The sequence below is a fragment of the Triplophysa rosa genome, linkage group LG10, assembly GCF_024868665.1.
Source record: "Triplophysa rosa linkage group LG10, Trosa_1v2, whole genome shotgun sequence".
Lineage (NCBI taxonomy): Eukaryota > Metazoa > Chordata > Actinopteri > Cypriniformes > Nemacheilidae > Triplophysa > Triplophysa rosa.
In genome coordinates, this window is record NC_079899.1 from 16,167,419 (window position 1) to 16,181,830 (window position 14,412).

Here is a 14,412-nt window from a genome sequence, read left to right on the forward strand (position 1 = left end):
TTGACTTTAATTTGTCCATTTTTATTTATTTTCTTTTTAATAGTTGATTCTTTATAATAGTAATATAGAACATTTACAAGGAAAAAGAAGAAAAAAATGAAGACCTTTTTATTATATTTAATTTTATTATAATTATTTATTATACCTAAACGAAATATTGTTATATTCATATTTGTGTATAGTTTCTTTGCAAGCAGCCCTTTCTATCAGAACTATTTTATAATCCATCAGAACTATTTTATAAATTATTCCTCTTTAATAGCTCAGAGGATGAAATGAACACACTCTCTTAAACACTTTTCTATGTAGGCTACCATCACACATACATTTTATCAAGCAAAATATCAAAGTGTGACAAACACAATGTTCAAACTTCATTTTACATTTTACTTGTTATCTTATTCCTTTAATAATTTTGGCTTCAATAGTGATTACATCAGGCCTCTGTTTTTGAAGAGTCCACACTCCTGCAGGTGACATGAAAAAGTAGGTAGGCGGGGCCTACGGCAGGAACGTGCGGAAGTGAGTGACAGGAGTCCAAACGGCGGAGGGCTACACCTATGTATAAAGAACCGGATCACCTTTAGCACCCTGCGAGCTGCGTTAGTACAGTGGAGCTTTAATTGGGAACAGAGCAGCGTTGCAGTCTAGTGTAGATTAACAAACCTAGTCCACTCTCCACCTCAGACATGGTACGTATAAGCTTTCATTAGATAACCATCAGAAATGCATCACTCATCTTTTACGACATTTGCGCTTAATATACAGATCCGTAAATGCTGTTCGTATTTGCTACGTTTTTGGTACTGCAAATAGGATTTCATGTGCAGTACGATCGGTTCTGTGTTTCGCGGTATTTCGCAATTGATGGTTGATCTGTTCATTATTATAAATGTGTTGCCGTGTTATTGATGTCATAGTGCGGCAGGAAATGTGACATATGCGTTTTGTTATGCTGTGATGATGTGCAGAACAGCAGCGGACAGATGATCGGTGCTCATGCTGTTAAATAAGGACATGAACGCGTTGTGCTCTTAATTGTTTGTGACAATATTTGCCTTGCTTTAACAAGTAATTTGGCTTTGTACATAAATCAGTCTCTCTTAAATCAGGCCGTCCCGAACAGAGTAATGAATAATGAAATGAATGAGATGCATTAAGCAGCTGTCATTTGGATTTTGTTGTTTGTAGATAGTCGTTCCTTCATTTGTATTAAGAAGCTCGCGTCATTAAATGATTGTTTCCCTTTTATATATATATGACCATGTCCTCCATTTCGGGTGTTCGTTTATTGGGCATCAAAATTATGATATCAAACCTGTCGACGTAACTAGATTAAGACCTTTATGCTTTTGTTTAGGATGCCACAAAAGTATTACTTTCATTTGATACATAATTTAAACCCATTGCTGTCGTTCTTTTAGTAATTGTTGAATTGTAAATGTAACAGGTGTATTTGTTGGTCTGCATGTGAACGTCTTTATAACAGCTTGCATGGTAGATGCTTGACAAGACAACAAAAGGGAGAAATGAACAAACCTTTGTTTAAAAGATGTCTTTTAGCTCAAGAAAGCAAACATTGTTCGAGAAACATGGAAAGAATGTCCGAACCAGAGTGAGTTCAATAAATCACGAGTCAGTATGGATCGAATGAGTCCATACAAATGTTTCTGGTTCAGCTTTTCCACTTCACCCTGCCAGAAGGTTCAGTTTTACATCTTTTTTTTTCTGGGCGTTATTCAAGACCGTGCTTGGTTTGGTGATATTTATCTCTGTTTGCATAATAAACTAACAGCAAATGGTCTGTGAGGGTGAGGATAGTTGCTGTGTGAGGTGAAAGTCCCATTGGTCTGTTTCCTCCCTGGGGTTGGATCTTGTAAAATATTCTTCCTCTGGCTGGGTTGAAGCTCTAGTTTCGACGTCCCACCCATACAGGCAGCCATGCCATGGGATTCAGCAAGCCCTGGTGAGGAAAATAACCTACGTTTTTTTCTGCCATGCAGAACGGTCTAGAAACAGTCTGCTTCTTCATGCAGCCGCCTCTGGGGTGTATCCCAAAAATGATGCTGAACTGCTATGAAGCTAATAGAATGACCACACTGTTTTTATACTCTTTATATAAGATCAGTATTTTAATTCTGGATTAGAATATTTTGTCCTAGAAATTGTTTGTTAAACCTTTAAATTGAAACAACAAGATTAGCCAGGAACGTATGGCTGTTTTAGAGCGTCACATCTCACAGATGGTTTTGTTCATAAGCCGCCTTCACGCTTTTGGTCAGGAGTATATATTCAGTCATCTTCCTGTCTTGGGTGTTAGATGTGGTTATATCTGCGTTCGTTTTGTTTTCTGGCAAAAGTGGAGTACACAAACTGTCCAAGGGAGTGACCAGATCTAGTCCGTATATGCTTCAACCTGTCCCGCCAACATCTTTCTGGCAGTGTGGTGGTTACGGGCCTTAGGGGCTTCCTGTTAACATGGTGTGAAAGTGGCAATACCGCACTCATTATCGTACGCCGGCCGTCCAAAGCACCGTCTCAGTCTCTCAGCTGCCGCTGCTTGGCGACTCCTAAATCAAGGCTAGATTCCAGGCAATGTTACGCAGCATTTTCACATCCAGGCCAAATTCCTGGCGGTGGTGTGTGATGTGTTTAAAACGTTGCTGGATGGCAAGTGGCCTGGAAGACTTCCAGTATTGGTGCAGGATCTCATTCTCCTTCCATCAGCTGAAAGAAATCCTTCCCACACATTGAATCTGTAATGTAAACACGGAGTTGAGAGTACCGCTCTCTTGGTAGATCATAATGGTATTTGCCGAAATATGTACATTGTCATTTCTGTCATTTACTCACCCTCATGATGTCATTTCAAACCTGTATGACTTACTTTCTTCTGCAGAACCAAAATAAGATATTTTGATGAATGTTGGTAACCGAACAACGGCGGACCCTTCCCTTCTATTGTATGTACACAAAACCAATTCAAGTCAATGGGTACTGCCATTGTTTGGTTACCAACATCCTTCAAAAGATCTTTTGTGTTCTGCAGAAGAAAGTAAGTCATGCAGGTTTGAAATTACATCAAATGATGACAGAATTGTCATTTTTGGGTAAACTATCACTTTGTTGCTAATATTGATGGAAATAAGTAAACAGTTTATGACATTCTCATATTTAGGTTACACTTTGAGAGAGAGAGAGAGAGAGAGAGAGAGAGAGAGAGAGAAACGAGATGCACAACAGCAGTCATTATAGAGTGGGAGGGACATTTGCAACTCTCCAGGTCATGCTTTGTCCCTACCTGGATTTGAATTCGCAACCTTTGTGTTAGCAGTCCGGATCTTTAACCCTCAGTCTAACAGCAGCCCAAGGGAGGTAAAAATAAACACGATGAGATGGTTACTGTGGGACAAGTGAAATAATGCATCTGCACTTGGAAACGTAAAACCATTGTTGGCACGTCTAGCAGATGCAATGCAACTCATGTGATCAAAGAGACATGAACTCAAATCCAGAGCCAGCTGCAAACCGAGATGACTGCGGGAGCAGGTAAAGTGACCACTACTGTAATGCCCTCCTTTTAATTTAGCTGTCAATTGTCACGGCGTGTACCTGCTGACCTGCCTCACAATACATCCCAGGATTCTTTGCTTTGGTGAGATGATGCAACAGCACCCCCATATCTCAGATATGGAAACAATAGTTTCTCGTCTTTGTAACCACAGCGTGCTGATGACAGCCCCGGATTGTGGCACATATTTAGGTGTGTCAATCAATCACTTTGGGCTTCTCAAAAATCGTCCCAATTTCTTGGCACATGATACTCTGCACAGCCTCGGTCATGCGGCCCAGGAGGTTGGAACAGTAACACTGGCCTCGGGCATCAGGTGAGCTTTGTTCTCTCGGAGTCCCATTAGCCTGATCAACCAGACTCGCTGCTACGCGCAAGCGGCAACATCTACTCGCAAACAGATCAGAATGTCTCTGAAAAGACCTGTCATTTACCCTGAGGACAACTCCGTATCGCTCTCCATGGTCTACGACCTTCTCGACCAGCAGCAGTTCTTTTATAAAGAACTGATTGAGTCCTTTCTGCAGATGCTGGTGGACTCCACCAACAGCCGCATTGACAGCGTGGTGCGAGATGTTCAGGATTTGAAGAACTGCCTGCACCATTGTAGGACAGAGCTCAACGATGTCAGGCGGCAGGGTGTGCAGAACTTCAAAAGGGCCGAGTGCCTGGCAGAAGGTCTGGTGATGGTCCGGGGAGCAGTCGATGGCCTTACCACTCTGAAAAGCCCCACCGCAGAGGTCAAACCTAGGAAAGCACCAGTGAAGATGGACAACAGTCAAAAAATAATGAAGAGTGATGGTTGGGACAACGAACCCAAGGCGAAGAGGCTGGTGGCTGACTTGACTGCAATTCAGATGGATGGCATAAAGGTTGTGCTTGTGAAAGTTGAAATATAGTCTTGTTATTGGTTGGTGTGGACTTTGAGAATCTGTAGGTACGGGAGGTGCGAGTGTCCCAGACAGGGTGTCTTTTGCTTGAATCTGGTCAGTAGGGGGCGATTATTTCGGAGTGCTTTTTTAAAGGAAATAGCATGGCAGTTTGTCATAACAAACTACTTAAAGGTGTCGTAACCGATTTCTGAATTACGCTTTAGACAACTGAGTCGGGCCGAGTACCAAAACAACCTTGTAGCCAATCAGCAGTAAGGTGCACAGGACAAACATTAGCCAAGCCGAGCGCTGAAGAAAGCGAAAGATGGGGGTAGGGGTGTGTTTGTTTTGGTGATTTGAACATCAACAACGGCTAAGAGAAATCGGACACCCCGCCTTTGATCATACAAATTAGATTTTGAATTAAAATAGTTAGAGTTCACCTATTGACTCTTCATGTAGTGTACTGTGCAAATTGTACGAATTCGTACAAATTAGCATCCTCGTAAAAGGATCAGATCAGTTTGTTCACCTATTTTTTTTATTGTCATGTTGTTTTATTTGCTTTTCAAAGACTTTCACTATTTTGTGATATGTTGTTTTAATATTTTAGAATCTAGGTGTGCTTTGTTTTGATTCTACCATGTTGTTTTTCTTGTCGACCCAACATATGCGCCATTTGAGATTGCTCAGTTGCACAGTGCTTGGCACAATACAGTAATGACTGCTTCAAGCTTTTATTGACCCACATTTTCTCTCTTTTATCCCCCTACATCTCTCTTTGCATACGTACATTTCTTCTCCATCTTCAGGCTGACCAACTTACCGAGGAACAAATTGCTGGTAAGTCAAGTTCCCTTTGTGTGTTTGTATTGTAAACATGAAATTTACTAGCGTCCAGAATGAAAGACAAGCAACTTTCTACTTTTCAGTATAAACTGCTCTCTCTTTAAAAGACCTCAGACAAGTGGATCTTATAAACACAATGTTTCAAATGGATCCATCTTGTGATCTAATGCTTCTGTCATTTGTTTCCTCAGAGTTTAAGGAGGCGTTCTCCTTGTTCGATAAGGATGGGGACGGTACCATCACAACTAAAGAGTTGGGCACAGTGATGCGATCACTCGGGCAGAACCCCACAGAGGCTGAATTGCAGGACATGATCAATGAAGTGGATGCTGACGGTGAGTGCGTGATTACACCTGAGGAAGGTATCGCAGCAGGCGTATCACTGTCATACCTGAGATTTTCAAAGAATATGCATGTTAGTCGTGCTGTCGATCAGTCCTTCATTATTGTGTGAATAAAAATAGACTTGTATGTCACGCAGAAATTATTTAAAGGGATATTTTGCCCAAAAATGAAAATTCTGTCGTCATTTACTCACTCTCGGGTTGTTCAAAACCTGTATAAATGACTTTGTTCTGCTAAACACAAAGGAAGATATTTGGAAGAATGTCAGTAACCAGTCAGATCTCAACCCCCATTGACTCCCATAGTATTATTTTCTCTACTATGGCAGTGAATGGGGGATGATTTTTGGGTGAACTATCCCTTACTACCTTGAATTACTTTATGGTATAAAATACTTAATTATGTAATTTGTGTGTGGGTAAGAGGGAATGACACAAATGACACTAAATTATTGCAGTGTAATATTATACTGTAACACAATAAATCACAATACAAAAAAAATGTGTTGTGTATGTAATAAAACTATGTAATATAACAAAATTATGTCTATTGGTTGAGTCGCCAACATGTGACCTTCATTCAAATATGTAATTTTTTATTTTGTTCTTTTTACTCCATGAGACCATGAGAATTTTTTTCATTGTTCTTGTTCATTTTAATGTCACAGACATATTTATTTTTTATTAGGGGGCATACAGAAGGTTCAGTAAAACCTTAAGTGTTGAATTGTTTAAATGTTAATGTTTGGGAATTAATCTGTTATCTGAATTTCTGATTCAATTTTTCATTTAGTTGAAAATACTGTGATACTATCCTATCATGAATCCCATATCATGTATTTTATCGAATCGTTACACCCCCCCTACTAAATGAATGTGTTAAATCTAAAGCCCTGTTCTAAGATAAAATGAAATGGGTCTGATTTAAAGTTTACCTACAAACATTCTTCTAATGATTCTGTCCAGGACATCTCGCCTAACATTCTTGGCTCACGAGGAGACCTCGTCACTTGTCTCACACTGGCACATTTTCTGTTGGAAGCTGTCCTAACCTCATTGAGATTAAACTGTCTCTCCCTGTGATTAAGCAGTTATCTTGTTGTGTAATTAGCTGGGGTGCAAGTGAGCTGGCAGATGAATGTAAAAGGCCTGGGACGCTTCTCTTATTACAGAGGTGATGTCATTACCACATGATCCAGTACGCTGTTGTGATATTAGATGAGAGGGGGTTATTGTTACAATGCACAGTGATATCACATGATACCACCGGAACATTGTTGGATTATTAGCACTTTTGATTATGCGGAGCGCTTATGAATTTCTCTAATATTGTTATTAGAAAATGTGATCGTGTGGTATAGAGTCGTTTTTATAGGTCAGACAGCAGTAAAGCCCATTGAATAACAGTTGGTAATAAAGACCGCTTGAATCCTTTACATAATCCACTTTGGCAGCGACACCAATGGAATCGAGAGAGTGTTTGTGTTTGTTTGTGAAGTGCTCGAGTAAGAGGGACATAGAAAGTGAAGAAGCACAAATACGCACACACATGCACGTATACACCCACATTGTCAGTTTACACAACGCAGTGTGAGCCCTCAGGGAACGGGTCTGGTGATCATTTTCACACACATATGCACACGGGGGGGATGTCATACTGTATTTGTCCCGTCTAATGGAAATATTCCACCTTAGCTTGATAAACGTCAGGGGAACCAAAACCACACACAGTTCAACCTGAAAACCCCAGAACAGTGTTGTGTGTTCCTCTACTGAGACGAGACCTACAGTTTTTTTTCTTTTCCCTAAACGCATCTGACTAGATCTGTTTATTTTCTGTCTCTCTCTCTCTCTCTCTCAGGTAATGGAACCATTGATTTTCCCGAGTTTCTGACAATGATGGCCCGTAAAATGAAAGACACGGACAGCGAGGAGGAGATCCGTGAAGCTTTCAGAGTGTTTGACAAGGTCAGGTTTGGAAATGGGGTATTGAGGGAAGATGATGTTGTTGTTACTATGGAAACAGTGAAGAGGCAGGAAGAAAACAAACCAATCCTTGGAAAAATAAACAACAAGCGCCTGTTCCACATAAAGCTGCTGTTGCTTAAAAAAGCACATGACAGCAGAGCAATTCACGTAAAGGTTGTTTTCACTGTTGATGGAGGTTTTACTGGGAATTTTGATGAATTTACTATGTTGTGCACAATTTGGATTCTGTTAATATATGCACAAAATTCTGAATAAAAATACATTCTTAACTTCTACATGTTTGTCTACAAATAACCATTTGAGCCTCCATAACGTGTCATTAACATTTTCCCCATTGACCGCAATCGATTTCAATTGATTTTTTTAATGGCATGACTTAATGCATGATTTATTGATCGGTCTCTGTTAGGACGGGAACGGCTACATCAGCGCAGCAGAGCTTCGCCATGTTATGACGAACTTGGGCGAGAAGCTGACGGATGAAGAGGTGGATGAGATGATCAGAGAAGCTGACATCGACGGCGACGGTCAGGTCAATTATGAAGGTACGACACAGCTGTGCGCTGGGATTACCTGCGGCGAAACAGGTCACCTTTATCTGCAGATTAGAAATTATTTTTGACTTCAATTAAAATAATGTAGTTTGGATTACGAAAGGTCATTCAAGCATAAGAGAGAAGAGATCAATTCAAAGTTTTAAATGAATGTGAATGAATTCTTTTTATATTTGCTAAACGTCACCCTCATGTTTAATGTCCTGCGTCTCTTTCTTTCCACAGAATTTGTACAAATGATGACGGCAAAGTGAAGCTCCTCTGTTTTCGCTGACCTCTTTAGAAGACAAAAAATCAAGTCAAATATTTTACTTACCTCTTACGCAAAAATATTCATTTATTCATACTGTTTCTGTATAGAAAAACTGAATGTTAAAAAATATAAAATGTCCATATATAGAAAAAAAAGAATAAAAATATATATACAAAACAAAACAAACAAAAAAAGTAAACAAACATAAATGACCTGCATGTACTGGTTAGTGGTCCTGTTCCCAAAGAACTGCTTAGACATCTTCAAAAAGATAACCTAATAATCCTGATATCAAACCTTCAGAAACTAAAGTAAAAGCATCTGGTGAACTGCTTAACTAGTTCCATTTGCTATTGGCGATGTTTGGGCTGGCCAATCGTCTTCTACTTCCTGTTTCTGTTCTACATGCATGCAGCTTGAGTCTGAAGCCGCCACTGGGCGGAAACCTCAGCGATGTCTGTCAGAGCGTTCTAGGGGTTTGGAACAGTCTGAATTAATTAAAGTGGGATAATACAGTTTGGGAACTGGGATTTGGGTGGGTGGGGGTGGGATAGGAATCTGCGTAGAGGACAAATGAATGGGACCTTTTCAGTTTGCTTCAATAACTAAAGAGATATTTTTAAGAAAAAAATAGCATTTAAGAGATTTTAAACTATGTTTGGCATGTCAGGATATTTGGTGTTTTGTTTCTTTGTGCATTGTGCCCGATAGTGGGGCGTTTAGTGGGAGGGAGTGGCTGGGGCGTTCAGGGTGCGACCTTTCACCTCCCGTGAAAGTGCTTTTCGGGTGAGGGATCAGTGACTGTACCATAAATGTTTTTATCTTTAGTTTTGCTCTGGGCGCTGACTGTGAGCACGTCGATGTCTCTGGAGAGTGCAGAGGGCTTTTCATCAGGGTTTTCTTTCGACTGCCCACCTTCGGTTCTGTTTTTGTTCATTCCAAGTTGTACATGCTCGTCTTTTAATTTTTTTTCCAATAAAAGAACATGAATCCGACAATGACCATGTTTGTCGTTATTGTCATCAGCATGCTTTTATACAAATAACCCCCATATATGAACTAGCATTTAGGCTTTGCAGCCATCCTACAGAAATCGCCATGGCAACCACTCTCTTTTCCTATGTCTCTGTATATATATATATATATATATATATATATATAAATGTCATGTTGCATGAGTGTTGAGTTATCCAAGCAGAGGCTTGAGCGTGTGTGTCTATGGGGATTTTAAGGGTTGCCTGGCAACCTGGGTCTGTGGCTCTAGTGGATGAGGGGGATATCAAAAGCCATGTGGGAGCCGAAAAATATACTCTAGAGCAGGGGTATTCAATAAAAGTTCCAAGAGGTCCAGTCTTTATACTTTCTTACAAACGGAGGTCCGGACAATGTTTTTTTTTAAATAAAATAAATATTTAATCAATTTAGCCCACTTGGATATATAAAAGTTATGATCTTTTAGGCCATTTATTTTATATTTTGATATCCACAGTAGTATTGTAGGCTCTGTGGCTCTAGCGGAATGCCCTCTTAATAGAAGTCTGATCATTAATATTTGTAACTAAAAAAGCTACAAACAACAAATTTAATGTAAGAATTAAATTGCTTTCATCGTAAACAGAAAACATTACTTACTAAATTAGCCTTTCCATGCCTTTCATACCAGAACTACTTCTATCTTTAAATTCCCAATTAGAACAAAATGTGATCCTGTTAGTGAAAACACAGTGAGTCTTTTTACTGTTTTCTACATAAAATCAACCTACAGAATATTCTGAGAAAATATAACAACAATATCTTCAATATTGACTGAATAATGCCATTTCAAAGATAAAAATTTTAGTTAATGCTTGAAATTAATCTTTGATGCTTGTTATTTAATAATTAATTCGTTTATGAGACTTTAGCCTGGGTTTTCACAGGGACACAAATGTTTACATGCTGATCAATAATGCTAATGATTAAATGTAGGCTAGATAAAAACGTTCATAAAATATCGCACATCTGGTTGAAAGGTTGGATACATATAGCAAACAGTAAACAGACAGAAACAAATACTTTAATATTGATGCATTTTGTTTACTGTTGTGTCTCCATTTATCTACTCTGCGTGTCTGCACTAGTGTTGTTCAAATAAGCACGTGTCTGCTGCTCTTCATGCGGCGCGTCTTTGGCGGGAGAAAAGCAGCGCACGCGGAGCGGAAAGGGTTCAATGAAGCGCGTTTATAGCTAAAAGATATCACAGGATATAGCGACAAAAGATCAATTACATAAATGTCCCTGAGTACGCGTGATGTGATTCTCCGTTGTGTAGACGCGCGGCTCAATTTAAACAACTGAAAGAGTCAAAATTTTAAATGTCTCGCGGTCCGGATGTAACGAAGCAAAGGTCCGCATCCGGCCCGCGGTCCGCCAATTGACAATGCCTGCTCTAGAGTGTGTGTGTGTGTGTGTGTGCGCGCGTGCGTGTGTGTGTGTGTGCGTGCGTGCGTGCGTGCGCGTGTGTGTGTGTGTGTGTTTCTACGCCTGATTAAACTACAGCAACATGATCCACCTCCTGTAGTCAGGCAGAGTTTATTTCTACAGTAGATCCTTGTTAAGGTTCTTTTATTGTAATTATTATAACACACACATTCTTGCAGTACTATATATATCGTGCTCACACGTGATAGCTCCGCACCCATTTTTCAGATGCGCTCCTTAATTTGGAGCTATTTAAAGACTGCGCTCCTATGAGTGCTATAGTGTGCTTGGTAGGGTGGGTGCGGGTGCATGATAGTGCATCTACTATGTGCTGCTTAGCAATGAAGAACAGGATACAGTGACAGGAGTGTGGGAGGAGAGAATGTTAGTGTGTGTGTGCACGGCCCACGTCTCTATGCCCTTCTGACTGAGAAGCTGCACATGGCTGTGTGTGTATTCATTGCATTACTTCATCCAAGAAGAAGAAAAAGCGAATGGCTAAAGGAAATACTGGAATGGAGGAATGTTGCCCTATCAGATGATTTGGACAAAGTTTCTCAGGTTTTGGTAAAAAGCCTCCTGTGTGCCTCTAAGATATGCCACCAGACAGTTCACTCAAACACGTTTTGCGGTTCATTTGGTTGCATACTTTCAGGTTTTTTGGGAGGAATCTGAGCAAGAACGGCCAAAACTTCCCACATACAGAGAGCACTTACATAACTGAGCCGAACACCACACAAACATATTGTAGAAAAATGAAATTTGTTTTCATTTTGCCTTAGAAATGTATTAGGTTTGCATTCTTTGCATTACATTATTTTTAATTTAAAGGGATAGTTCACCTACAAGTGAAAGTTCTGACATCATTTAGTCACCCTCTTTTCAAACCTGTATGACTTTCTTGTGCAGAACACAAAAGATATGTTAAAGAATGTCCCTATTTGGCTTTTACTGTATGGACACAGAACTGAAACATTTCTCAAAATATCTTCTTTTCTGTTCCACAGAAGAGAGTCATATAGGTTTCAAATGACATGAGAGTGAGTTTGTTTTATACATTCTTAATGCCATTCCAGCATTTCAGGCTATATGGCTCGAACCAGTCAATCCATACACAAGTCTGTTCTATACACAAGTTGATCCACACAAAAGTTGGGGGGACAATTTGGAATCCTCAATCAACCTAAACTGCATGTATTTGGGCTGTGGGAGGAAACCGGAGCACCCGGAATAAACCCACGCTGACACAGGGAGAACATGCAAACTCCACACAGAAAGGCTTCCCATCCCAGCCAGACCTGAACCGGGGACTTTCTTGCTGTGAGGCACCACCGCCCGACATGAGGGCGAGCAAATGATGACAGAATTTTTATTTTCCTGTGAACTATGAGGGTTTTGTCTTTGTAATCTGACTTAGACGAGTGCAAACAAGTTCCAGTGCAGCAGTTGTGCGGTGATAAAAAGTCGAGGAAAAAAGTACCAATGCATTTACATAATGCTCAGTCAAGCAGATTCCATCAACTGTGAAACGCTGTTTCTTTGGTCTTGCCCCCTCCTGTGTGTTGCTTTAAACTCTTTCTACACAACCGCACACAATACCCTGCGCTCTAAAGCTGAATCAAGGCCACAGGCCTGTCATTCACTCGTTTGCTCTGCATTCACACTGTGCCAATAAGGTCATCTTATCCTGATGGCTCCTTTCTCACCCCGCCCGAGCTGGCATTATCCGGCAGAGATTTTCAATTCACACCCAGCCAAGAGTTCAGCTCCTCTAGATCTCCACAAAATGAGGGGCACTTTAAAAGGTGATGCACATGAAGTGGTCCAAAAAACTGCTTTAAAACTTTTCACCACAAATATATACAGTATATTTCATCAATTACTTACCCTCATGTGCTTACAAACCTGTAAGACTTTCTTTCTTCTGCAGAACACAAAAAGATATTTTGAAGAAAGTTGTTACCCAAACGACATTGGCTCCCATTGGCCTTCATTGTAAGAGCACAAAACCACTGAGACATTTCTCAAAATATCTTCTATCTTTGTGTTCCACAAAAGAAAGAGTCATATACAGGTTTTGAATCACACGATGGTGAGTAAATGATGGCAGAATTTGTATTTTTGGCTAAACTATTTTTGGCTAAACTACCTCTTCAACAGGCAGATGCTCGATGTCACACGCCTGTGGGGAACAGCTCACGTTACAACAAGGCATGAAATGTATCAGGAGCTTTTGTTATCTGTTAACACCCTGACCTGCACAGATCATTTAAAGCCGGGGTTTTCAACCAGGGCCCCTGGGGGTCCGTTGACATGGAGAAACTTGACATGACATTTTTAACTAATAGTGATTTAGAAAATACTGCCTAAAGATTAGTTAAATGAACAAAAGACAAAGACTTTCATATTTAAGTATACTATATGGCTTTGGGAAATATTTGATTCTTATATAGGTTCTGGTCATTTATGGCGTTTACATATGGGCAGTTCCAGCGTTATGGATGTGACATTTTCAGTCAAAACTTGAAATATAAATTCTCAGAGAATGTATTTATTACCAACACATGAATCATTATATTTTACTAAACCTCTGTTAATAGTCTAGACATCAGAAAAATATCAGTCTTTGCATGAGATTTCTATTTTAAAAGAGAAAAAAATTTATGCGTTGTGGATGTGACAAAAGGACGCAGGTTTTTGAGAGACAACATACGTTGTAGGATGTGAATTAACAAATAAAATGTGCAAACCAGCAAATAGAGAAGAGATGGCTCTTTATAGAACATAAAATAGTTTTAATTTTCATTTGTCTATTTATGAGGAATATGAACCATTATGGATGTGACAGTTCACTTACCTGACTATGGAAAACTGCTTTAAAAGCAAGAAATGCTTTAAAAACGTTGAGACTTCATATGAGTATTTAAAACACCAAAATTGACATCTATCAGTATGTTAAAAAACCTTTGGTAAAAACTTTATTTTTTTCATCTTACGGTTGACATTTACATGGAATTGCCCACATATGTCCTCTAAAACTGTATAATTGTTTGCTGTCCCAGGCAATTGATTTTCTACATTTCACGAATCTCATATCACTCCACATTCTCTTTCCTCTCACGAAATAACTTCAAATCAATATTTCATTATGAAGTGAGTGTGCAGAGTTACCATAACAATCCTTGTATTTTAAAGGTCTAGTGTATGAAATTTAATCTGGTGGTAAGGTTGGGAATTGCAACCAACACCTCACTCCACCCCTCCCTTTCGAAGCGCTACAGTGGCTGACGTCGTCATGTTTTCGCTTCTTTGCCGTATAACGTATTTATGAAAGCACTCTGTAGAGCAGTTTGTCCGTTTAGAGCTACTTTAGAACAACATGAATTCCATGTAAGGGGACCCGCGGTGTATGTAGATAGAAATAGCTCATTCTAAGGTAATAAAAACATAAGCTTCATTATGCAAGGTCTTTATACACCTCTCAAGGCATGCTTATGTATATTATATTGCAATTCTGTCA

General features: G+C 39.7%; 1 protein-coding gene across 1 annotated transcript; it reads left to right on the forward strand.

The window, feature by feature from the left end:
- Positions 1-588: 588 nt before the first annotated feature.
- Positions 589-9,430, forward strand: calm1a (calmodulin 1a). Its single transcript, XM_057343669.1, has 6 exons — positions 589-692; positions 5,256-5,286; positions 5,484-5,627; positions 7,498-7,604; positions 8,035-8,170; positions 8,405-9,430. Exons 1-6 carry the CDS (start codon positions 690-692, stop codon positions 8,431-8,433), a joined length of 450 nt encoding a protein of 149 aa, XP_057199652.1. The 5' UTR covers positions 589-689; the 3' UTR covers positions 8,434-9,430.
- Positions 9,431-14,412: the final 4,982 nt, after the last annotated feature.